This window comes from Gopherus evgoodei, chromosome 7 (genome assembly GCF_007399415.2).
Source record: "Gopherus evgoodei ecotype Sinaloan lineage chromosome 7, rGopEvg1_v1.p, whole genome shotgun sequence".
NCBI lineage: Eukaryota > Metazoa > Chordata > Testudines > Testudinidae > Gopherus > Gopherus evgoodei.
Genome location: NC_044328.1, coordinates 101,556,941 through 101,582,469, shown reverse-complemented (window position 1 = coordinate 101,582,469; position 25,529 = coordinate 101,556,941). Strand labels below are relative to the sequence as shown.

At 55.9% G+C, this 25,529-nt stretch overlaps 1 protein-coding gene across 2 annotated transcripts; it reads right to left on the bottom strand.

Moving 5' to 3' along the window:
• Positions 1 to 399: 399 nt before the first annotated feature.
• Positions 400 to 20,793, bottom strand: CNIH2 (cornichon family AMPA receptor auxiliary protein 2). Of its 2 annotated transcripts, XM_030568154.1 has the most exons (6): positions 19,944 to 20,793; positions 12,286 to 12,354; positions 3,928 to 3,975; positions 2,668 to 2,780; positions 2,035 to 2,178; positions 401 to 1,797 (listed from the first exon to the last, which is right to left on the bottom strand). In XM_030568154.1, exons 1-6 carry the CDS (start codon positions 20,022 to 20,024, stop codon positions 1,770 to 1,772), a joined length of 483 nt encoding a protein of 160 aa, XP_030424014.1. In that variant the 5' UTR covers positions 20,025 to 20,793; the 3' UTR covers positions 401 to 1,769. The 2 variants fall into 2 exon arrangements, with proteins under 2 accessions (XP_030424013.1, XP_030424014.1); XM_030568153.1 differs by lacking the exon at positions 19,944 to 20,793 and having other exon boundaries at positions 400 to 1,797; positions 12,286 to 13,876.
• Positions 20,794 to 25,529: the final 4,736 nt, after the last annotated feature.

The following is a 25,529-nucleotide window of genomic DNA, read 5'->3' as shown; positions in this document are numbered from 1 at the left end:
GGGGAGAGTATGGTTTCCTATTGCTACTTGCTGCCAACTCAACTAACAACAATATTGGGGGGGGGGGCTACGAAAACAGGCCCTTAGGTTTGAACCACAATATTGGTACCTCTGGAAGGCCTCTGGGTTGTTGCAATGCAAAGCAGGTCCCCAGTGCCCTGGGGTTGGGAGCACAGACCTGTCCCCAGGAGGCCAGGATTGGTGGGTACAGGCTGCTCAGCACATCACTGTCCTCCACAGCAGCAGTGCCCGAGCACGCACACACACACCCCGCCCCCAGCCCCTTGGGAAGCAGCCAGTCGGGGGCCTGCTCAACCCCTCTCCTGTGGCTGTGGAGGGGGCCAATGAAGCACCTTGGCAGGGGACTGGATTGGAGCTGGTGCCTCCTAGCGTGGAAAGTGCCCCCTCCCCCGCCCCCCGCCCTGTGGCCGGATTGGAGCCAGTGCTCCCTGATGGCCCGTGTCCCACTTACAGACACCAGGAGGTCAATGGGGCGCCTTTTTTTTTTTGCAAGTTTTTATTTAGCCACAAAGTTGAGGATTGTTTATCCAATGTTTCTTTTATACACAAATGCCCTGTGGGGGGGATGGGGGGGGGGGGAACCAAGGGAAAGCGATTTCCCGCACACACACACACACACACTTCTCTAGACAGCTCTGGCACCAGGGTCCCTTTCTGTATGGGTCTGACCCCAGGTGGAGGTGGAGGGCATGGAATCCCCTCCCTCTAAGCCCAGGGGTTTCCTCCCCAGCACCATTGGCACTGAGCCCAGAACAGCTCCCCATGTGGGACAATGGGGCGCTCTGCACAGGGACGCCCCATGCAAGCTAACAGGTCACCCCGACACAGGGACCCCATCCCAATTTTCTGGACTCAAAGCCCAAATTTGCATGTACCCCAAAATCCTTCCCCAACTTGATAATGAGGAGGCAGGGTTGGAGGGGTCCTGACATTTGCAAGGGGGGGGGTGACCTGGTGAGGGTGTCATTGTTCAGCCTTGACCGCCTTCTCCCTGGGGTCTAGTTAAGGCACCCCCTGGGCCCCCCAGCCCTCACACCAGACAATAACTCCTGGTAACAAATTCAACACTACAAACACACAGAAATACCCTGCCATGCCCTGGCATATGTGGGGTTTGGGCCTGCCCTGGGGTGGGGTGCAGGGCCAGGGGCTGTGCTTCATAGGTTGTGGGTTACATCCCATGGACTAGATGTAAATGTGTCCAACAGAATAATCCCCCAGTCTTGTGTTGGGGACATCAGCCCTGAGCCCCTACCCCCACATTATAATGTCATTGCAGGGAAGGGGTGCCCAGTACCCAGCTCCCCTGCACCCTAAAATGGGTTTAACAGCGGGGCAGGGTGCCCCATCCCTCTCCCTGCCCCCCAACAGACAAGCTCACAATGGGGAGTGTCCCAGCTGCAGTGGGGAGGGGGTCGCTCCTGCCCTGGCCCCCATCTCACATGTAGGGAGGGTACATCTGAGAGGAGATGCACCTCTCCTCACGGGCGCTGCAGAAATGAGGGGCAGCAGGGTTTAGTGAGTCACTCAAAATGTGGGGTGGCCCTAATACGGCAAGGCCCAACATCTGATCCTGCGAGTCGTCCAGCGATGGGGCACAGCCTCAAATCCATGGGGGTGTTGGAGTTTCAGGGCCCCCCTGTGTTCCCAGCATCTCTTGCGCTCTCCTAGAAACAGCTGGTTGGGGATGAACCCAGGAGTCCGGGAGCAGCCACTGAGATAATTGTGGGGTCCCCCACTCAGTCCTCTTAGAAACTCACCAAAGTATAAACCATACTGGGAAGAGAAAAAGAAAGACACCCTGAAATGCTGCAGCATAACAGAGCTGCAGGTCAGAAGCAAGGGGCACAGAGTCTCAGCACCAGGCACACAGACCTGAGCCCCACCCCAGAGACAGCGGTACCTCAGTATGGGGTGAGGGATCCCCTGTATAACCTCCCCATGCCCCACCCCAGAGAAGGCTGCTTCTCAGCCGCTGGAGAGGATTCCCCAGAGGCCGTGCTGAGGCGCTACCTGTACAAGTAGTAGAAGAAGGACAGCAGATAGAAGGCTAGTTTGCACCACGACTCCTTCTGGCAGTAGTTGAGGATGTCGGCATTCATGATGGAGACGGCATCGTACATCACCTCAGACCCGTCTGCCGGGCGGTGGAAGTACCTGGGGGACAACGAGGCCAGGGCTCAGACAGCGTCTTTGTCCTCCCAAACCTCTCGTACAAGGGGCTCCTGTAGTACTTAGGAAAGACCCTCCTCCTAGCCCAGCCACGCCCATGGCTCTGCCAGTCCCCCTGCTCTGCCGGTTCCCCTCCTAGCACAGCTGCATCCAAGGCTCTGCCAGTCCCCCTCCTAGCCCAGCCGCACCCACGGCTCTGCCGGTCCCCCTGCTCTGCCGGTCCCCCTCCTAGCCCAGCTGCACCCGCGGTTCTGCTGGTCCCCCTCCTAGCCTAGCCACGCCCACGGCTCTGCCGGTCCCCCTGTTAGCCCAGCCGCGCCCACGGCTCTGCCAGTCCCCCTGCTAGCCCAGCCCTGGGTACCCCTGCCCCATGTCCTTCAATCCCAACCCACTTCCCCCAGAGGCTGCACTCCTCTCCCCCTACAAGCTGTCCTCTCGAGGAGGGCTGACTCCCAGGGCGCAGACCCCACTCACCTCCAGAGGTGGTAAAAGAGCAGAGGGATGTTGAGGCCCAGGGTGACCCACTCAGCTGCACACAGGAACATGAGGCAGAAGAGCCCATGGATGGAGTATTCAGGAACCACGAGCTGGAAGGGAGAGCAGGCCCTGGTCAGTGGGGAAATAGAACCCAGGAGTCCTGGCTCTAGGGTTGTCAACCCTCCAGGATTGTCCTGGAGATGCCAGGAATTTAAGATTAATCTGTAATTAAAGACTATGTCATGTGAGGAAACCTCCAGAAACATGTCCAACCAAAATTGGCAAGCCTACCTAGCTCCCAGTGCCAGTGGTGGGTGGATGCCACCTCAGCACATTGTGCTCCCCACAGGCACCCCATTTGTATTCTGCGGCTTTAATGTGGCCATGTCCTGTCCTGCCAGCACCCAGGTATAAATAATACATGGGGCTGTGGGGGGCATATTCTCAAACAGGAACACTGAGCAACACACAACGGGGAAACTGACGCAAGCAACACAGCACCTCCCCAGGGGCATCAGCTCCCATCCGGCCCCAGGCAGGGAACCGGCTGGCTCAGGGTAGCAGGGAATAGGATAGGGGGCCTTTGCTGGGGGCAGCTCTGATCTGGCCCTAAGGCAGGTGGGGACTGGCTGGCTGACTGGCGGATGGGTGAGGGTTCAGGGGGCTGTGGGGTGAAGATGCTAGGAGCCTAGGAGGAGGAGGTGCGAGGAGGGTTGGGGGCTCAGAAGGCTGTGGAGAGAGATGTTGGGCGCTTCAAGGAGGCGGTGCAGGGAGCCTAGGAGGGGAGGGGGTGTGAGCAGACGAGGCTGTGGGGAGGAGATGCAGGGAGCTGAGAGGGTTGGGAGTTCAGAAGGCTCTGGGAGAAGGGGGGGCTGTGGGGCTGAAGTGCAGGGAGCCTAGGAGGGGCAGGAGATGGGAGAGGGTTTGGGGGAGAGGGATGGGAGAGGCTGTGGGGAGGAAGTTCAGAAAGCCCAGGAAGGGGAGGTGTGCTGGAGCTTGGGGGTTCAGGATGCAGTGGGGAGAGGTAAGGAGGCTATATGGAGAAGGTGCAGATGTTCAGCGAGGTGCAGAGGTTGAGGGGGATAGAGGGTTCAGGCACTGTCAGTTGCTCCCCGGTTGGGGGTTCAAGAACTGGTCATTCACCATTTTGGAGACTGAAAGAGCTAAGACATAACAGGCAGCAATGGGGCCACATGGACGGTGGGATGGGGTGGACACACAGACAGGTGAGGCAGGGACAGGGACACACAGACGCACCTTTCTCAGGAGGCAGCAAATCCGCTCAATGTTTTTCAATCGCTCTCGCTGCAAGGGGGAAAGAAACAGGGAATTAGATTGAGAGCTAGCACAGGGGAGGGCTGAGAGAAGGGGGGAGGCAGGAACAGAGAGGGGTGTTCAAGCCTGGTGGGAGGGGCTGGGAGTCAGGACTCCTGAGTTCTATACCTGGCTCTGGGATAGGAGTCAGGTTGGAATGTTACAAATCGATGGTTATAACCTATTTAGGAAGAATCAAGTGGGCAAAAAGGCAAGAGGTGCGTCAAATATGGCATTATGTCTGTCTGAGTCATCGACAGCTCAGAAGCAACTGATCTACAATGCTTATGGATCAATGTCCTAACAGATAAAGCAATAGATTGGTTACTAGATGGTGTCTTCTACATGCCACCAAATCTACTAGGGAACAGGATGCCTGGCTCCTTCCACACCTGTTTTTAATGAGTAGAGGGGAAATAAACAGTGGGATCATAGGGGCTTCAATCTGAGTGACATATGCTGGAGGCCTCCTGCTGTCAGTGCTAAAACATCTTTGGAATTTCTATATATTATAGATTGCACTTATAAATGACAATTTCTTAGCTCAGAGTGTTGCATCCAACATGAAGGAATTCTATATTAGACCTCATCTGGACAGATTAAGAGGAATTGAGCACAGAACTAAAAAGTTGTTGTTGCTTAGGTGCAAGCGATCATGACTTGATCACATTTGTTATGTATAAACAGAATAAACTCCAAACTAGCAATATATATTAACTTATGTTTAAAAGGTCTAGTTTCACAAGGCTGAAAGCTAAAAGGAACCAAGTCAGCTGGGAGGCAGAATTTAATGAGAAAAATGTGAATGATAATTAGGAATTGTTTAAGAACATTTTAATAGAAGCCTAAAAAGCCACAATCAAGAAAGAACCCATCTCTCTTAGAGATGAAGTGAGGGCAGTTCATTACAATAAATGAATGAGATAGATGAAAGAAAGAAAGAGATGGGAGCGAAGGGAAGTCAATAGCCATGAATATAAATCAGAAGTTAGGAATTGTAGAAAATTAATAAGGGAAGCAAAAGGACACAGGAGTGATGTTTGGCCAGTAGAGTTAAGGACAATGAGAAGGAATTTTTTTCAAGAATATTAAGAACAAAAGAACATTGGTCCATTACTAAATGGAAATAGCAAAATTGTCAATAATAATATAGAAATAGCAGAAGTATTCAATAACTATTTGTGTTCTGTATTTGAGAAAAAGCCAGGTAATGTGTTCATATTATATGATGATGATGGTGATGAAACACTTTCTATTCCAATAGTAATTCTGGAGGATGTTAACCAGCATCCACTAAAGTTAAGACATTTCTTAATCAGCTAGGCCCTATAACTTGCATCCAAATGTATACAAAGAGCTGACTGAGGTGCTCTCTGGACCATTAGGGTTGATTTTTCAAAACATTTTGGAGCACTGGGGAAGTTCTAGAACAGAGGTTCTAGAACAGAGGTCCAGGCCCCCTGGGAGGGGGGATGCAAACAGGTTACTGGGGGTCCTCCAAGCAGGGCCAGCATTAGCCTCACTGGGGCCCAGCGGAGAAAGCCAAAGCCCCACTGCCTGGGGCTGAAGCCCGAGACATGATCTCTGCCCCCTGAGGCTGAAGCCAAAGCCTGAGCAACTTAGCTTTGCAGGGGCCCTGTGGCATGGGGCCCTAGGCTATTGCCCTGCTTGCTACCCCTAACACAGGCCCTTGCTCTTATATACAGAAAACCAGTTGTTGTGGCACAGGTGGGCCGTGGAGTTTTTATATCATGGGGGTGGAGAGGTCTCAGAAGACAAAGGTTGAGAACCCCTGTTCTAGAGGACTGGGAGAACACTAATGTTGTGCCAATATTTAAACAGGGTCAAAGGCTGGACCTGTGTAACTACAGGCTTGTCAGCCTGACATCAATCCCAAGCAAGACATGGGGCAGCAGATATGATGGGACCCAATTCATAAAGAATATAGGAGTGTGATATAATTAATGCCAATCAAGGTGGGTTTATGGAAAATAGCTCCTGTCCAACTAATTTGGTATATTTGTTGATGAAATTCCAAGTTTGGCTGATGAAGGTAATAAAGCTGATGTAATATATTGAGACTTCTGTAAGGCATTTCATGTGCTGCTGCATGAGATTGTGATTCAAAACCTTGAACAATGCAAACCCAACATGACACACATTAAATGGGGTAAAGCTGGTTAAGCACTAGGTGGCAAAATGTAACTGTACACAAGGAATCATCACTGAATGGGAGTGTTTCTAGTGGGGTCCCAAAGGATCTGCTCTTGGCCCTGCCCTAGTTAACATTTTTATCAGTGACCTGGAAGAAAACATCAAATCATCATGGAAAGTTTGCAGACGATGCAAAGATTGGGAGAGTGATAAATAATTAAGGTAGATCACAGATCCAGAGTGATCTGGCTCCCTGAGTAAGCTAGGCACAAGCAAACAATGCGTGTTGTAATATGGGCAAATGTAAACGTACACCTCTAGGAACAAAGAACGCAGGCCATGCTTTCAGGACAGGGAACTCAGACAAGGGCTTGGGGCTCATGGCGGATGATCAGCTGAACACAAGCTCCCAAGTGTGATGCTGTGGCTAAAAGAGCTAATGCAATCCTGGGGTGTGTAAACAGGGGAATCTCTATTAGGAGAAGGGAGGTTCTGTTACCTCCGTGTGTGGCGTTGGTGCAGCAGCTGCTGGAATCCTGCATCCAGTCCTGGTGCCCACAATGCAAGAGGGACGCTGAAAAATTGGAGGGCTCACAGAAGAGCCGTGAGAATGACTAAAGACTTAACGAACATGCCTCAGAGTGAGAGATTCCAGGAGCTCGATCTGTTTAGTTTAACAGAGAGAAGGCTAAGGAATGACAATCATGTGGGGAACAGAAATTGGATAATGGAGCTGCAATAGAGCAGCCAAAAATCTAGCAAGAGCCAAGGGCTGGAAGTTGAAGCTGGACCAATTCAGACTAGGGGTAAGACACCTACGTTTTTAATCATGCAGATAATTAACCATTGGAACAATTTCTCCACGGCTGTGGCGGATTCGCCATCACTGGCGACGTTTTTCTAACAGATCTGCTCTAGTCTAGTGAAACCAGCAATTAATTCATGGAATTCCTATAACCTGTAGCAATGTAGGGCTGGAATGGACCTAACACGGTCATCTAGGTCCACCCACCTGTGGGAGACAGGACCAAGTAACCCTGGCTTACCCCTGCCAGGTGTTTGTCTAACCTGTTCTTAAAATTTTCCACTGAAGGGAGTTCAGCTGCCTCCCCAAATAACCTGCTTTAATTAGGAACAGGTTATACAGAAGGACAGACTAAATTATCACAATTGTCCCCTCTGGCTTTATAATCTAGGAACCTTGTGGTTAGAGCAGGATGTCAGGGAGGAGGGGAGCCAGGACTCCTGGGTTCTATTCTCAGCTGTGGGAGGTGACTGAGGTCTAGTGGTTGGGGTAGAAGAGGATCTATATGGATACCTACTCTGGGAATTAGCTTTGTGTGTTGGGGTATTGCTGGAGCTGGGGTCAGGGGTGGGGTGCAAGTAGCCATAAAGACACCTCATTACCCTTATATAGGGCTGAGGTTTGCAGAAACTCCAAAATGAAGGTGGAGCCCAAATCCCAGGGCCTCTGGGGCCCCACTTCCTTCATCCCAAGCCGTAAAGTGGGTTCAGGCTCCATCATTCATATCATTGTCTAACACATTGTGTGCCCTTAGTTAAGGGTTGTACAATACACAAGTCAAGGATCTTGTAATATCCTACATAAACAGTGAGACTAAGCCCTACACAAACATAGACAAGACCCCACATAAACACAGACATTAAGCTTTGCATAACTACAAACACAAATACTAGCCCCTACGTAGACACAGCTCAAGAGAAGTGGCTCTGCTTGTGCTCCCATGAGGGGAAAGGGACCATTTACATTTCCAGTTTCTTCAGCACGAACCCCAAGGCGAGTGGGGCCCCAAAACCATGAGACTAGTTTTGAAATCATGTTGCACTGGGCAGGGGAGGCTCCAGGCCCCAGCACACCAAGCATGTGCTTGGGGCGGCATGCCGCGGGGGCGCTCTGCCGGCCACCGGGAGGGCGGCAGGCAGGGTGCCTTCAGCGGCATGCCTGCGGAGGGTCCACTGGTCCCGCAGCTTTGGTGGAGCCGCGGGGACCAGCAGACCGTCTGCAGGCATGCCTACGGGAGATCGACTGGGGCCGTGGGACTGGCGACCGGCAGAGCACCCCCCGCGGCATGACACTATGCTTGGGGAAGCGAAATGTCTAGAACCACCCCTGGAATTGGGCTTGTACTTATTGGCTCGGTGCCTGCGGGGTGCCTCCAGGACACAGATCCCAGCTTCTCCCCACAAGGGAGAGAAACTTGCTGCAGGTTTTACATATTATAGCCATGATTCTCAGAAGATCCCAGGACTCTGGGAGCTGAGGATTTAAAGGCATGTCTACACTGCAATAAAACAGACATAGCTAGGCCACACCAGCTGACTCAGGCTGGCAAGACTCAGGCTGAGGGGCTATACAACTGTAGGGTCAGTGTATGGGCTGGGGCTGGAGCCTGGGCTCTGGGACCCCGTAAGGAGCGAGGGAGCCCCATGAGCCCGAATCAACTGACTGGGGCCAGCCCAGGTGTTTGGCTGTAGCATAGACATACCCTAAGACTCCAAATGTCATGATCAAACTCTGAGTCTGGGCAACAGGGACTTCAAATGGCAGCTTTTTCCAACAGAGACTCAGCCTGAAAGAATTCCTGCTCTGGATCTCTGGATATCCTGCTGGTGTCCCTGTGCTGATTCGCAGCCCCTGCTGTCCAGCCCTGGGTCCCCACACAGCTCTGTCAGATCCCCTCAAACCCGCAGCCCCAGCTATCCAGCCCTGGGCTACCCACACAGCTCTGACAGACCCCTCAAACCCACAGCCCCTGCTATCCAGCCCTGGCTCCCCACACAGCTCTGTCAGAGACCCTCAAACCCTCAGCCCCTGCTATCCAGCCCTGGGCTACCCACACAGCTCTGACAGACCCCTCAAACCCACAGCCCCTGCTATCCAGCCCTGGTTCCCCACACAGCTCTGTCAGAGACCCTCAAACCCTCAGCCCCTGCTATCCAGCCCTTGGTCCCCACACAGCTCTGTCAGACCCCCTCAAACCCGCAGCCCCTGCTATCCAGCCCTGGGTCCCCACACAGCTCTGTCAGAGACCCTCAAAACCTCAGCCCCTGCTATCCAGCCCTGGGTCCCCACACAGCTCTGTCAGAGACCCTCAAACCTGCAGCCCCTGCTATCCAGCCCTGGGTCCCCACACAGCTCTGTCAGAGACCCTCAAACCCGCAGCCCCTGCTATCCAGCCCTGGGTCCCCACACAGCTCTGTCAGAGCCCCTCAAACCCGCAGCCCCTGCTATCCAGCCCTTGGTCACCACACAGCTCTGTCAGAGACCCTCAAACCTGCAGCCCCTGCTATCCAGCCCTGGGTCCCCACACAGCTCTGTCAGAGCCCCTCAAACCCGCAGCCCCTGCTATCCAGCCCTGGGTCCCCACACAGCTCTGTCAGAGACCCTCAAACCCGCAACGCCTGCTATCCAGCCCTGGGTCCCCACACAGCTCTGTCAGAGACCCTCAAACCCGCAGCCCTTGCTATCCAGCCCTGGGTCCCCACACAGCTCTGTCAGAGACCCTCAAACCCGCAGCCCCTGCTATCCAGCCCTGGGTCCCCACACAGCTCTGTCAGAGACCCTCAAACCCACAGCCCTTGCTATCCAGCCCTGGGTCCCCACACAGCTCTGTCAGAGACCCTCAAACCCACAGCCCTTGCTATCCAGCCCTGGGCTCCCCACACTGCCACTGACCCTGCAGAGAATAGGAAGCAACTCAAGCTTCATCTGTGGGGACTGAAACCTCAGTGTCTCTGCCCCTTAGCCACCCAGTGAACCCCAAACCCTGGCTGGATCAGTAACACAAAAGGCAAACTTACAAAGAGGACTCACACAGCAAGTTCCTGCCACCTGATCACCCCCTCTTGAGCACAGCCAGATCCCCAAATTCACTCTGCTGTGACACCTCCACCCCCCACCTGAGCAAGGTCAGCCCCCAGAACCCACCCCCATCAATTTCCCCAGCTCCTTCTCTCCCTTCCTCCTTCACCCCCATCTCATCCCCGCCAGCCCCCAACGGCCCCCACATCTCAGTTCCCTGTGGTAAATCCAGTCACCCAGCAACAGCAATGGGATAAGAGCTGGATTCTGAGCTCAGCTTCCCTCGGTCAATCAGAGCAGTGCTTACTTTGTAATGAAAGAGGTGCTGGGGCTCATGCAATGTTTTTTACATTCATATCAGATGCAGCAAGCCCAGAGGTGCTGGGGCTAGGCACTGCCAAGGCCAGAAGTGCCTGGGCTTCGCCCTGGCACACATTAAGCAATGATCCAGAGTCACCAAGTGCAATGGGGCTAGGGACAGATTCTGAGATGAGAGCCTGAGTAAATCCAAAGTCACCATCTGACAACGATGGAGTGTGGGCCAGTCTGATGTTGGTTACCTGGGATAAATCCAGATACACCCCTAACTGCACTGACATCAGGGCTGGATTCTGGTGTCAGCTCCCACAAGGTATATCCAAAGTCCCTCACTGACTGCACTTGGGGTCAGAGCCAGATTCTGGTGTCAGCTCCCACAGGGTGTATCTGAAGTCACCCCTGACTGCACTGAGGTCAGCACCAAATTTTGGTGTTATCTCCCACAAGTTGTATCCGGAGTCACCCTGGACTGCACTCAGGTCAGGGCCAGATTCTGGTGTCAGCTCCCACAGGGTATATCCGGAGTCACCCCTGACTGCACTGGGGTTGGGGCTGGATTCTAGTATCAAATATGAAATGAGGGTACTCCAGTACTGAAATGTCAATGAATAGAATTTGGGTGAGAGTGGGATCTGGTGGGGAAGGGGAGGCTGGGAACCAGGACACCTGGGTTCTATCCCCAGATCTGGGGTGAGAGCGGGTCTAGGATTAGAGCAGGGGGACTGGGAGCCAGGATTCCTGGGTTCTATTGCTCTTTCTCATCCCTACTCATTGCATGATCCTGATCCAGTCCCGCCCCCATCTGTGTCTCAGTTTCCCATCAGTCAGGCAGATGCTGTGTGCGAGCAGGAAGGTGGTTGGCTCCAGACTGTGCAGACAGGGAGCACTCTGCCCTATGAGGAGTTATTCCTCTGCCTTACCCAGCTGCCCCTTCCATTGTGTCTGGGCTGGGCTGGGCAGAGTCAATCCCAGCAACCTCAGGGCCTGCCCCGCTCCTGCAAGCCAGGGGCTGCAGCTGGGGCCATCGCTCCCACTCCATTTCTCTAAAGATAAACAGTTCAGTGTGACCTGAATTCCTCTCCCAGCAACTCCATTACTGCAACTGCTACGCAGGCAGCACACAGGGCTCGCCACCCACCAGGACACCTGGGTTCTATCCCCTGCTCTGGGAGGGGAGGGGGTCTAGTGCGGTAGTTCTCAGCCTTTTTGGGCTCAGGACCCATTTGTAAATGTTTATGGCCCACCTAAATGGGGGCTGCTGGGATAGCAGGCGGCTGGGGGCTGGGATTGAAGAGTATCAGCTGAGCTTGGCAGGAACAGGACCCAGGGCTGCTGCAGGTCAGGAGTGCAGGGCATTGGCAGAGCTGAGTGGGAGCCCAGGGCAGGGCTAGCGGGGATGTGAGTTGGGATAAGGGGCACCAGCACTGATGCCGCTAGATCAAACTAGGCAAAGAGAGATTAAAAAGCAGCAAGCAGTGGGGTTGGGCCAGGGGTGTATGAGGACAGAAGCAGGGAGTAGGGCACTGAGGAGGAAAAGGAAGAGGGGTGAGGGGATGGGAGGGGGGGGTGGTGCCAAGCTGTGGAATCCCTTTGAAATCCCAGCCCCAGAGTGGTGTTGACACCCCCAGGGGACCTGCCCCAGGGGCTGATGGGAACTTTGGGACCTTCCAAAAAAAAATTTGAGTGACACAAACTTCAGCGCAGCACAGCCAGTGGGAGAGAACCCAGGAGTCCTGGCTGCCAGCCCCCACCCCCCCTCTAACTCACTAGACTCCACTCCCCTCCCTGAGCTTGGATAGAACCCAAGAGTCTGAGAGCCCTGCACCCCTCATGCCACCATCACTCATGCATGGCAGAGGACAGTTGAGCGGACACCACATTTAAGAAAAATAGGAATGACACGGGTGACATCGTGGAGGTTGGGGGGAGTGCAGGGTCAGGGGAAAGGTCAGACACAGACGGACACAGAGACAGACACACCTCTCCCACCATATCTATTGACTTACTGCCCTCGCCGGGTTCCCCTGGTCAATGGGACTCTTGAAGTCTGTGTGCAGCTCGTCAAAAGCGATGATCTGTGGGGGGAGAGCAGGATCAGAGACAGCTGCAGAGAGAGACAGATCCTCCCAGCCCAGCCCTGAGACACGGCTGAATCTGGGGTTGGACATGAGAGCAGTGTATCCAGGTATCTCTCACCCAGTGCTGAGATGCAGCTGCCTCTGGGATAGGGTGCAAGGATTGTTTATACAGGGATCCATCCCCACATTCCCATGGGGGCTCACCCATTCATTGAGGGAAGGGTATGGAGTTCCCAGGAGAGCTCCCCTCATGGGAAGCAGGCTAGAGGGGGTCACACAAGCCCATGGTGGGGCTGCCTGAGAACATCATCACCCATGCAGTGTCTGGCCCAACTGACACAATCTTATGTACATATGCAGATCAGCAGTCACCCTGCTAATTTGTACAGGGGAACCCCAGCTGAGGGCTGATGAAGCCGGAGAGAAGTATCTGCCAATCCTACCCACTGGGGCACCCCCCAGATATACCCCCCCCCATTCACACACACACCTTCTCAGCTCCCCATTCAGTCACCCTTCCTCTCTGGCCCCAGGACAGAGAACGGGACATGGTGCCTTCCCCTCTATGTGGTGCTGGCTCCAATCCAGCCCCAGGGCCAGGGGACTGGCTGGCTCATGGATACAGGAGGTGGGGAGGAACAGACAGACCCTACTGCTAACAGTCACTGCTTGATAAACTCCCCAGAGGTGACAAAGCCGACAGGAATTCACCAGTCTCAGCCACTTTCCACCTCCATATCAATAATAAAACTATCAATGATCAGAGGAGGAGTCTGCCTCCCAGCCCCCCACTCTAACCACTAGACCCTACTCCCCTGACAGAGCTGGGATGGAACCTGGAGTCCTGGCTCCCAGCCCCCGTGAACTCATCTGTCCCCTGAAGAGCTGGATCTGTCCTCCCCCAAGCGTTACTAGGGAAGTTAGCTCCCAGCAGCATGTGGAGGGACCCTGCTTCCCTTGGGGTCCAGTTCCCTCCCCCGACTCCACATGGCTCTGCTTGGGCTCTTGCCAGCACAGCCGGCTCCGGAACAGCCAGCCCCAGAGCCCCAGCCAAATGGGGTGACTCAGCCACCGCCTCCCTGTCCTCCGGGGGCTGGGAGAGTTCCGGTGTGAGACAGTGGGGGGCGGTCCCCATAGCAAGCCCCCTGCCTGGCTCAGAGACGATACTCCCCCCCCAGGGGGGAAATGTCCCATTCCCGGCCTCCCCAGATGGAGATTTCTGTCACTAGCCTGAGCTCAGTCCTGCAGCCATGGTCTCCAGCAGGTGTGTCTGGGGGATTCCCTTCCCCCTTCCAGAGCCCCCGCCCATGAGTTTGCCTGCCAGGTCCATCACACTCAGGCCCAATAACCAGCACCCAGAGCCTCCTGGCTCCCTCACACGCGCCCCAGCCACAGACACTCCCGTCACCAGTTTCCGGGCTCTCAGAGCAGAGACCCACCAAGGCGATGGGCTGAGACATATAGCTCTGCTCTGCTGGTGTCCTTCAATCCTGACCCACATCCCCCTGCTAGCCGAGGCCCTGGGCTCCGCTGACCCCCACAGCTCTGCTGGTGCCCCCAGTCCTGACCCACAGCCCCCTGCTAACCCAGCCCTGGGCTCTCCCCCAATCCCACAGCTCAGCTGGTGCCCCCCAATCCTGACCCGCAGCCCCTTGCTAACCCAGCCCTGGGCTCCACTGACCCCCACAGCTCTGCTGGTGCCCCCAGTCCTGACCCACAGCCCCCTGCTAACCCAGCCCTGGGCTCTCCCGCACCCCCACAGCTCAGCTGGTGTCCCCCAATCCTGACCCGCAGCCCCCTGCTAACCCAGCCATGGGCTCCGCTGACCTACACAGCTCTGCTGGTGCCCCCAAACCTGACCCGCAGCCCCATGCTAGCCAAGCCTGGGATCTCCCCCACCCCCACAGCTCAGCTGATGCCCCCCAATCCCAACCTGCAGCCCATGGCTAACCCAGCCCTGGGCTCGTCTCCAGCCACAGTCAGATCTGAGCTGCACTTGGTACCTGTCAAAGCAACAATGAAGGCTACAGGCGCCTGTTGGGGTTGCTTAGCAACCCTCACACGCGGCTCCTCTGCCTGGCAGGGGAGAGATTCTGCTTCAGTGCCCACCTCCCATAACCTGAGCCCTGGGAACAGCCTGCCAGGCCAGCTGGGGGAGCAGGGAACGAGGGATGGGGTAATGAGGTGGCTGGCTGGGCCATTTAGCTGCTGCTGTCTGGGGCTGGGTGCCTGCCCCACACAGAATGAAGCTGAGACCCTACAAACTTGCTGCACACACCAGGCCCTAGACAGGGTCCAACACTCCAGCTTGTGCTGGGACAAACATAAATTGGTGACAGGCACAGTGGGGGAGATTAGGGGTCGGTGTGCGCTGCGGGGTGTGGAGGAGGGAAGCCAGGGTCCAGAATAGCAGGGGATTGGGACTGAGGGGCACCAGCAGAACAGGGGGCTGTGAGTCAGGACTGAGGTGCACTGGCAGAGCTGGGGGGCTGTGGGTTGGGGTTGAGGGGCACCAGCAGAGCTGGGGGGCTTTGGATTGTGATTGAAGGGCACTGACAGAGCTAGGGGCTGCGGGTTGGGATTGAGGTGCACTGGCAGAGCTGGGGGGGCTGTGGGTCAGGACTGAGGTGCATTGGAAGAGCTGGGGGGCTCTGGGTTGGAACTGAGGGGCACCGGCAGAGCTGGGGGCTGCAGGTCAGGATTGAGGGGCAGTGGCAGAGCTGGGGGGCTGCGGGTGGGATTGAGGGGCAGTGGCAGAGCTGGGGGGCTGCGGGTGGGATTGAGGTGTGGCAGAGCGGGGCGGGGGGCTGTGGGTCAGGATTGAGGTGCACTGGCTTTGCAGAGCTACAAACTCCATCCCCTCCATTTCCCCCGCACCCAGCACCTGCCCAGAATAGGAGGGCAAGAAACCAGTGCAAGACCCGCCCACCATTGGCCGCCTGGGAGCCGGTCGCTGGGGCAACGGGATAGTTTCCAGCGGGGGGTGTGGAGTGAGCTGGAGGACCTTTCCCTGCTGCTCCGAGGGGTCAGGAACCGCAATCCCCGATCGCCAGAGTCCCCCAGTTACCTGGGTCCCCCGATCCCAGTCACCTGGGTCCCTCAATTACCTGGGTCCCCCGATCCCAGTCACCTGGGTCCCTCAATTACCTGGGTCCCCCGATCCCAGTCACCTGGGTCCCTCAATTATCTGGGTCCCGCGATCCCAGTCACCTGATATCCCAATTACCTGGGTCCCCCGATCCCAGTCACCTGAGTCCCCCAGTCACCTGGGTCCCCCGATCCCAGTCACCTGGGTCCCTCAATAACCTGGGTCCCTCGATCCCAGTCACCTGGGTCCCTCAATAACCGGGGCCCCTCAATCCCTGCCACCTGGCTATCCCAATTATCTGGGTTCCCCAATCCCAGTCACCTGTGTACCCTGATTGCCTGGGTCCCCAATTACCTGGGTCCCCTGATCCCAATCACCTAGGTTCTGAGCCTGGGGAAGGGCAGGATCAGGGGACAGCCAGGCTCACTCCTTCTATTGAGACAGGAGCCCGGCTGTCCCCTGATCCTGCCCCCTCTCCAGGGTTACAGTTTGGTTCAGTGACTCTCATCATCCCCACTATATAAATTGTTCTAGTGCCCCTTCCCCTCCCTCCACACAGGGATCCCCCAGCACTCTGTCTTGAGTCTGGGGAACCATTCAGCCCCTGGGCTCCCTGGTGGTGAGAGAGCTGCTTATTGCTGGAGGGAGGGGGGGCTTACGGAGCAGGGGGGCACCACCTCTGCTAGGAGTTTGGTTGAGGAGACCCATCAAAGCAATGTGTAGACACATGTGGGCTCTCCCATGCAGCCAAGCCCCCTCAGGGACCAGGCCCTGTCAGGGGAGTGAGGGCCCCAGGCTGGGGCTCAGGACACTGGGTTCTGTTCCTGGCTCCCCTGCAGATTCCCTGCAAGCTGTTTGACCCCCTTGCCTCAGTTTACCCTCCACTGCTGGGGGGGGAATCTATGAGTCCCAAGGGCTCAAGTGGGGGAAGCGAGGGAATGGGGCAGGGCCCCCCCTCAGTACACAAAATATTATGGGATGTGCAGCATGTTCAGGGAGGAAAGATCACTTATCTGTAGGGTGCTGGAGTTCAATGCAAACGCCTGACCCCCAGCACAGAAAGGAAGGGGGGCACCACAGTGAGCTCCCCCTCAGCACACCTCTGGGGGATACTGGGCTGGATGGGCCACTGGGTGGCCCTGGGGCAGTGCACAGAAGGGCGTTAATGGCTGGGGGTGGGGGTTAGTGACTAATGCTTAATTTGTAATGAAGGAGGTGCTAGGGCTAAAGCAATTTCTTTACATTCATAACTGATGCAGCAAGCCCAGGGTGCCGGGCTATGAACTGCCACACCTAAAAGTGCCGGGGCTCAGCCCTGGCACAAATTAAGCACTGGTAGTGACACAACTTCACTATCAGGACCCCTGGGGGATTAGAGGAAGGCCCAGCAAGGCCCGGAGGAGCTCGTACCTCCATCCCTAGAGCCATCTGGGATAGCTGCTCCCAGGGCTCAAGCCCCACCAAATCCCTCCCTAAAACCTCCACCACTGTGATGCAGGCTGGCCCTCAATAGGGGGCGCTGTACTGCAGGGAGCAGAGCAGGGGGGTCAATAGGGGGCACTACCTCCTCGCAGTCATTACTGACCCCACTGCCGTGGGGAGCAGGGCAGAGTGAGGGGCTCAGCAGGGGGCGCTGTGCTACAGGGAGCGGGGCGGGGGGGCTCAGCAGGGGGTGCTGTGCTGCAGGGAGCAGGGCAGGGTGCTCAGCAGGGGGCGCTGTGCTGCAGGGAGCGGGGCTGGGGCTCAGCACTGGGTGCTGTGCTGCAGGGAGCAGGGCGGGGTGCTCAGCAGGGGGCGCTGTGCTGCAGGGAGCGGGGCTGGGGCTCAGCAGGGGGTGCTGTGCTGCAGGGAGCAGGGCCGGGTGCTCAGCAGGGGGTGCTGTGCTGCAGGGAGTGGGGCGGGGGCTCAGCAGGGGGCATTGAGCTGCAGGGAGCGGGGCGGGGGCTCAGCAGGGGGTGCTGTGCTGCAGGGAGCAGGGCGGGGGCTCAGCAGGGAGCACTGTGCTGCAGGGAGCAGGACAGGGTGCTCAGCAGGGGGTGCTGTGCTGCGGGAAGTGGGGCGGGGTGCTCAGCAGGGGGCGCTGTGCTGCAGGGAGTGGGGGATGGGAGCGCTGTGCTGCAGGGAGCAGGACAGGGTGCTCAGCAGGGAGCGCTGTGCTGCAGGAAGAGGGGCGGGGTGCTCAGCAGGGGGTGCTGTGCTGCAGGGAGCAGGACAGGGTGCTCAGCAGGGGGTGCTGTGCTGCAGGGAGTGGGGCGGGGTGCTCAGCAGGGGGCGCTGTGCTGCAGGGAGTGGGGGACGGGAGCACTGTGATACAGGGAGTAGGACAGGATGCTCAGCAGGGAGCGCTGTACTGCAGGGAGCAGGACAGGACAAAACCCTTACATGTCCGGGACTCTGCTCACATTCTGTTTGGTACATTCCCTTTTGATTCTGACTGGAGCTAAAATTTTTCCTCTGACTGTTTTTTGATAAAAATAACATTTCTGTCCAAACCCAACTGTCCTGTTTGTACGTTTTTGCAATGAAAAGGTTTGGCAGTTGGTTTTGAAATGACTTTTCAGAACAAAATTAATCGATTTTTATATAGAAAAACATTAAAAGTTGGAAAAGGTCTAAATGAGAACCAGACGCTTCCATTAACCCCAAATGCCTGGGGGGGGCGTTTCTTTTTGTGGGAAATTTCAAAATATTTTGCTTCTTTTCCAAAAAAAATGTTGAATTTGTGGAATTTGCCATGAAATGGGAAATGCAGTTCACACCCAGCCCTACTCCTGTGTCATTCTAGAGCACTCTTCAGACAGACAGGATTCTGCTTCACTTCCTGTCCTAAACTATTGTGTTACCCTGTCCTGTTATCACACACCCCAGAGGCAGCTGTAGCTCAGTGCCAGGCAAGGGATTGCTGTATAAACAGCCTCTGTGCCCCACCCTAGAGGTGGCTGCATTTCAGCACCAGGGGAGGAAATAGCTGACAGTTCCCAGGTCTCCCTGGATCGTTGCTGCCAAGACAGACCTTTCTAGCCAGGGGTCAGGAATGGTCCCTCTGTTTCAAATGCAACCTATGCCCCAAACACTGCTGTTGCCCCTCACTCCTGACCCATAGCCCCCTGCTATCCCAGCCCTGGGCTTCCCCCACCCCACAGCCCTGCTGGTACCCCTCACTCCCAAAAACCACAACCACATTTTCATCCTCGACTATTGCAAAGATCATTGCCCCAGACAGCTGTGGCTGGAGGCCTCCCACGGCAGGGGCAGCTGCCAAAGCAGTTGGGTGCTCTGGGGGTGGGGGCTGGGCAAGGAGGGGGGTGGAACAGCTGTGTTGTGATGCCCATGGGGAGGGGGCAGAGATGAGGAGGCAGTGATCTGGGGTACAGAAGGGACAGGCCCAGGCTGTCTCTATGCAGTGGAAAGCCAAGCCAGACCAGTGTCCGTGTGGGGGAGCCCAGGCTGGGATAGCAGGGGGCTGCAGGTGAGGATTGAGAGGCACAGAGGCTAGAGTAGGAGGGGGCTGCAAGGCAGGGCTGAGGGGCACTGGCGGAGCTGGGGGGTGCAGGGCTAGCAAGGGAAGCGATGGGGAGACCTCCCTCCCAGAACCAGAGCAGTTAAACCCACCACCCAGTTATTGATACCCAGAGCCCATCTTGTAAACAGATGTAGTTCCTATGGCAACCAGCGCCAGGTTCCCTAGCTACGGCTGAGAGAGAAGGGGGGTTACATCGCGGGGAGCCCGGGATATGCAGCAGCCCTGGAACAAAGGGGGGGAGCAATCCAACGGAGGGGAATTTCGGGGATCCACGGGGGATTTGCTGTGGGAAGTGGGGGCTCTGCACGGGAGGGTGTTGGGAGAGAGAGATCGGGCTGCAGAGGGGGATGTTTGGGGAGGAGGGGGTTGGGAGGCAGTTTGGGAGACCCAGGGGAGCTGGGACACAGTGGGGAGCCACGACGGAGGGGGGTTGGCTAGGGGGTTCTGGGGGGCAGCGCAGGCAGTCCCCCCCACCGTGGGTTTCCTAGCTACGTCGGCTCCATATCACCACCATCATCGCGCACACACACACGGACTGATGGGAGCCCCGGTCCGGCCCAACGCCTCCCACCAGCCCGGGCTGGGGAGCACCCCCCAGGCAGGGCCAAGGGGGGTGATGAGCAGGGGGGCCTGGCGATGGGAACTGGGGCTGCTGCGGTGTTAGGGGGTGGGGGGCAGAGGGAAATCGTCTGTCTCTTTCATTGCAGAATTATTCATGATTCTCGCTAAGCAGAGACTCAGGCACAGCCTGTCAGCAGGGACCGAGAGACGCGGGGGTGGGGGGAGCAAGTAGCGAGACAAGCCCGAACCCCAGAAACGGAGCAGAACGAATGGGGGGTCTGGGTGGGAGAGGAGGCGGCCTGACAGGGACACGGGCAGTCTCCCAGCACGCCCACCCCACAGCCCGGATCCCCCTATCCCGACCCCCCCCATCACCGAACCCCCGTCCCGACAACACCCCCCCCCCGCACTCACATGCCAGATGACGAAGAAGATGAGCGAGGCGCACAGCACCAGGGTGAGCATGTAGCAGAAGGCGGCGAAGGTGAACGCCATGGTGCCAGGACGCCTGGGTCCCTCCGAGCCCGTCCGGCGGGGAGTCTCAACCCGTGCGGCCGCCCATGAGCTCGGGGCGCCGCCGTGGGGAATCGGGGGGACCCACCCCCCTAGGAGCGCTGGGGAAGCCGGGCCCCCATCTCTCCGGATCCGCCTCAGTTCCGCTCAGCTCCCCGCTCCGGTTCGCTACCGGCTCTGCCGCTACTGGCGGCCCCGGCCCCGCTTGCAACGAGCCGGGAGGAGGAGCCGGGGCGCAAGCGCAACCGCAAGTGAGTGTGGCAGAGAGAGGGGTGTGAGTGTGAGCCAGGGAGAGGTGAGGGTGAGGGGCTCTGAGTGTGAGACAGGGAGGGCGTGAGCCAGAGACAATGGATGGTGTGCATGGGTGAGACACGGAGGTGTCGTGTGTGTGAGACAGACAGAGGGGGTGTGAGACAGGGAGGAGGTGAGTGTGTGAGACAGGGAGAGGGGGTGTGAGACAGGGAGAGGGTGAGTGTGTGAGACAGGGAGATGGTGAGTGTGTAAGGCATGGATAGGTGTGAGTCGGAAGGGGTAGGAGTGTGAGACAGGAAGGGCAGAGGCCAGAGACAATGGATGGTGTGCATGGGTGAGACACGGAGGTATGATCTGTGTGAGACAGGGAGAGGTCTGTGAGTGTGACACAAAGGGTGTGAGGAAGAGACGATGACAACAGTGTGTGAAACACAGAGCAAGGTGTATGTGTGAGAGAGACAATGGTGAGTGTTTGGGGGGGTGAGGGAGACAAGAAAGATGTGAGTGTGCAAGAGACAGAGAGAGGGGGTGTGAGAGTGTGTGTGAGACAAAGGGTGGGTGAAGGGGTGGAGGTGTGTGAGAGAGACAAAGGAGGTGTGTGAGAAGGGTGGGGGGTGTTTGAGTCTGTGTGAGAGGGAGGCTGGGAGAGAACTGTGTGTATGAGTGAGTGTGTGAGAGAGACAATGGAGTATGAGGAGAGAGAAAGGGTGGGGGAGGCTGAGGAGAGGAGTGTGTGTATGAGAGAGTGTGTCCTAAGGCGGGCGGGGTGAGCGATAGAGACAGGGATGGTATGTGTGTGTGACAGACAGAGAAGAGGTGAAAGAGAGATGAGGGAGAGCAGAAGGGCAGAGTGTGAGGAGGGATGACTGTGTGTGTGAATGTGACAGAAAAGGGAGTGTGCATGCAAGAGACAGTGGTGTGGCTGTGTGCACAAAGGGGTTGGCTTTAGAAAACCATAACCGGGGGCAGGACATTTAATTGCCTGGCTCCATATATGTTCACACACAAACATCCATGTGGCCTCCTGCCTCTCTACAGGAGCAGGTGGATGATGATGGGGAATCTCTGCTAGAGGGTCTGTGTCAGATGGAGTGTGTGTCTGTGCTGGATTGTGGAGTGGAGCCTGTGCCACCTGTGGGGGGATTCAGTGTGTGGGGGTATTCAGTGTGTGGGGGTCTCCCTGGTCAATGCTGTCAGGGTTTGCTCTATCTTCCCCCATCACACACCAGTAGGATCCTCTCTCCATTATTTAATTAATTGCTTTGGGTTCCCAGGAGGGGCAGGAATGGGGGGAGGGAATCCCTGGGTGGGGGATAGGGAATTGAGAGGGGATACCATTACCAGCTGGATCTTGAGAGATTGGCAATACTGGAGTGGGAAGACAGGGGGAGAGAGTGGAGGATACAGGGATTGACGTGGGGTTGGGGGACTGCTTTGTGGAGGGAGCTGAGTATGGTAGGTTGTGTAGCTGTTCAAACCACAACTACACAACAGAAACATCAGCCCCAGCTGCCCACCACCTCACTATGATCTGTACACACACTCTGCAGACACTGTATACACACACACACACTGCACACATACACAAGTGCTAAACCGGGCACAGCAAACAATATGCTGTTTAAGATGGCCAAATAAAAAGTTATACATCTAGGCACCCAAAATGTAGGCCATGCTGACAGGATGGGGGCCTCCATTCTGGGGGCACTGACTCTGAAGAAGACTTGGGGGTCATGGAAAATAATCAGCTGAACAAGAGCTCCCAGTGCCATGCTGTGGCCGAAAGGACTAATAGAATCCTAGGATGTATGAACAGGGAAATCTCAAGTAGAAGAAGGAAGGTTCTATTACCTCCGTATGTGGCACTATTGTGAATATTACTGGAATCCTGTGTCCAGTCCTGGTGTCTGCAACTCAAGAAGGAGGTTGATACATTGGATAGGAGTGTGCATGAGTTCAGAGAAAAGCCAAGAGAATGATAAAAGGATTGGAAAATGTATAGCAAGAGACTCAGGGAGCTCAGTCTATTAAGCTTAACGAAGAAAGGTCAAGGGGTGACTTGATCCCCATCTGTAAGTACCTTCAGAGGAAACAGACATTTGATAACAGGCTCATTGATCTCATAGACAAGATCTCTAACAATAACCAAGGGCTGGAAGTTGAAGCTGGACAAATTCAGACTAGAAATAAGGCCCAAGTTTTGACCAGTGAGGGGAAGTAACCATTGGAACATTTTGCCAGGGTCGTGGTGGATTCTCCATCACTGGTAATTTTTAAATCAAGATCTGATGTTTTTCCTAAAAGATCTGCGGTAGTTCAGCCAGGAATTGATTCAGGCAGCCTTTGGTCTGTTAGGTAGGAGATCAGGGTAGACAACGACATGGTCCCTTCTGGCCGTACAAGCTAAGAATGTGGACATGCACACACACACCCTACAACTTCCCCCCACACTCAAATGCACACTGTCTACATATACACCTGCAATGTGATATGGTGCCTGTGCCTGTAAATACTCCTATTGTATCTAAACACACAAACCCCTTTGAGGCACATACATCCTGCACAACCACCCCTATACACACATTGCACACTGACACATAGCCAGACAAATGGATAGCATTACTGTGCTTGGAAACACACAAACACCTCAATGAACCATACACAAGCACCCTTATCCTAATCTTCACAAATACACCTCCTCTGTCCCAACAATATATATATACGTACCCTGTACACACACCCATGCCCCTGCCATGTCCACCAACACATGTACCCCTCCGCATTTGTGTATTGTGTTGCATGGCACCAGGCCTGGCCATTCTCAGCTGCCTGGTCTCATCACTCCCAATCTTCTGGAGCCCTGAGGGGCACCAACAGAGCTGCAGAGTGGAGTGCCTGGGGCTGGGATGTCAGGGAGCTCTAGTTAGGACTCAGGTCACTGGTTGAGCTGTGGGTTGGGGTTAGGATGACCAGAAGTCCCGATTTTATAGGGACAGTCCTGATTTTTGGGTCTTTTTCTTGTGTAGGCTCCTCTTACCCCGCATCCCCATCCCGATTTTTCCACATTTGCTGTCTAGTCACCCTAGCTGGGGTTGAGGGGCACTTGCAGAGATGGGGGAAAGCCCAATGCTGAGCTATCTGGGCTGCAAGAAGGGACTGAGGGCCACAGGCACCGTATCACAGACATTAGGCCCATCGAAGAGATCAGAAATTCCCTTATATGGAGGTGGGGAACTCGTTTGCAGATTTCTGAGCATGTTTTTGGATTAATTAAATATTCATAATCTGGTGTAATTACATGATGATTCATAGGAGCAATAATTTTAATTAGAATGAAATGTATTATTCAAGTTCTGTTTTACTTTACACCCGACGCCCGTCCGGGTGGCTGCCTTCCCCTCCACAACATGGTACAGAACAGTCTGTGACTGAGCACGGGAGCAACGCACCAGCCCCACCTGCCCTGCCTGACAGTGGAATGGGAGCTTGGAGAGGGCTGGGTCTCCTTGCTGTGACCCACAGCCGCCTGCTAGCCCAGTTGTGGGCTCCCACTCCGCCCCCCCAGCTCTGCTGGTGCCCCTCAATCCAGGGGTCAGCACCATCATGTTGTGCAACAGACACTTGACATAATTACCGGACTTAGTGGCGGACATTGGCAGGGGGCGGGAGGGGCTCTGTGCTGGGTGGGGTTCCAGGGTGGGGCCAGAAATGAGGGGTTCAGGGTTTGGGAGGGGGTTCCAGGCTGGAGCAGGGGGTTGGGGTGTGGGAGGGCTCCAACTGGGGGTGCAGGCTCTGGGATGGGCCTGGGGATGAGGAGTTGGGGTGCAGGAGGTACTTCAGGTTGTGATTGAGGGGTTCAGTGGGCAGGACGGGGATCAGGGATGGGGCATGGAGTTGGAGTGTGGAGGGGAGGGGTGCAGGCTCCGTGCACTGCTTACCTCAAGCAGCTCCTAGAAGCAGCGGCATGTCCCCACTCCAGCTCCTATGTGGAGGCACAGCCAGGTGGATCTGCACACTGCCCAGTCCACAGAAGCTGCCCCTGCAGCTCCCATTGGCCATGGTTCTTTATCAATGGGCTTGGAGCCACAGAGTCAGTGCTCAGGGAGTGGGGACGGAGGCAGCGTGCAGAGCCGCCTGGCCATGCCTCTGCCAGCAACAGCAGGGACGGCGAGCCACTTGTGGGGAGCTGCCCGAGGTGAGCACCCCCACAGACCTCATTTTTACCACGGTCACTTGTGTCCATATATGGACTCGTTACCAGCCCCTGCCTCAATCTCAACACCCAGCTGCCTGCTATCCTGGCCCTGGACTCACTGGTGCCCTCAAGATTGATGCCCAGCCCCCTGCTATCCCAGCCCTGAGCTCTCCCTCCACACACATGCAGCTCCACTAGTGTCCTTCAATCTCACCCTGACAGCTCGCTGCTATCGCAGTCCCAGGCTCCTTCCCTCTTCCCCCACAGCTCAGCTGATGCCCCTTAAATGTTTGCAGGGTTCCAAGCAAGGGAGCTAGAAGAATGTTTATAGTGGGGATGCCGAAAGCCATGGAACATAACTGAAAACCCTCTGGGTGACAGAAGCTACCTCAAGCCAGGGGTGCTGCCACCCCCTGCACCCCTACTTCCAGTGCCTCAGTTCCACATGGGAAGATAGGGCAGGTAACTAGGCCAGGCATTTATACATTTCGAGCCTTCCTGCATCACGCCACAGGTTTGAATGACATCACAGTTTTTCCACAACACCCCTGCCTCATTCAGTGCACAAGCTAGACCGTCTCTGGACCCTACCTCATTTATTGCAGAATTTGGCTGGTGAGCAGTGAATGAGGCAGGGGGTTGCAGGGAGAGAAAGGAGGGTCTCATGGTTAAGGGAGCTGGAGAATTGGAATCTATCCCTGCCTCTGTGTGCACCTGGCAAGTCACTTAAAGCAAAATGCTCACCAGTGGTCACTAATTGTGTGTTCTTCATGTTTGGGGCCTAACGTGAGCCCCTGAGTCTGTTTTGCAGAAGTGCTGAGCACTCACCACTGCTGAGGCTGCTCTAGCAATCAGGCCCTGTGGTCTGCAAGGTTGAGTTTGAATCCTGCGTCTGCCATTGCTCACTGTGTGACCTTTGCAGAGTCACTATCTCAGGTGCCTTTCTGTAAAACAGGGATCAAGCCACTCTCCTGGGAAGGCAACTTGGTAGGATGCCAGCCTAAGCCCCTGGAGACCTGGATCCCAATCCCTGGGCAACC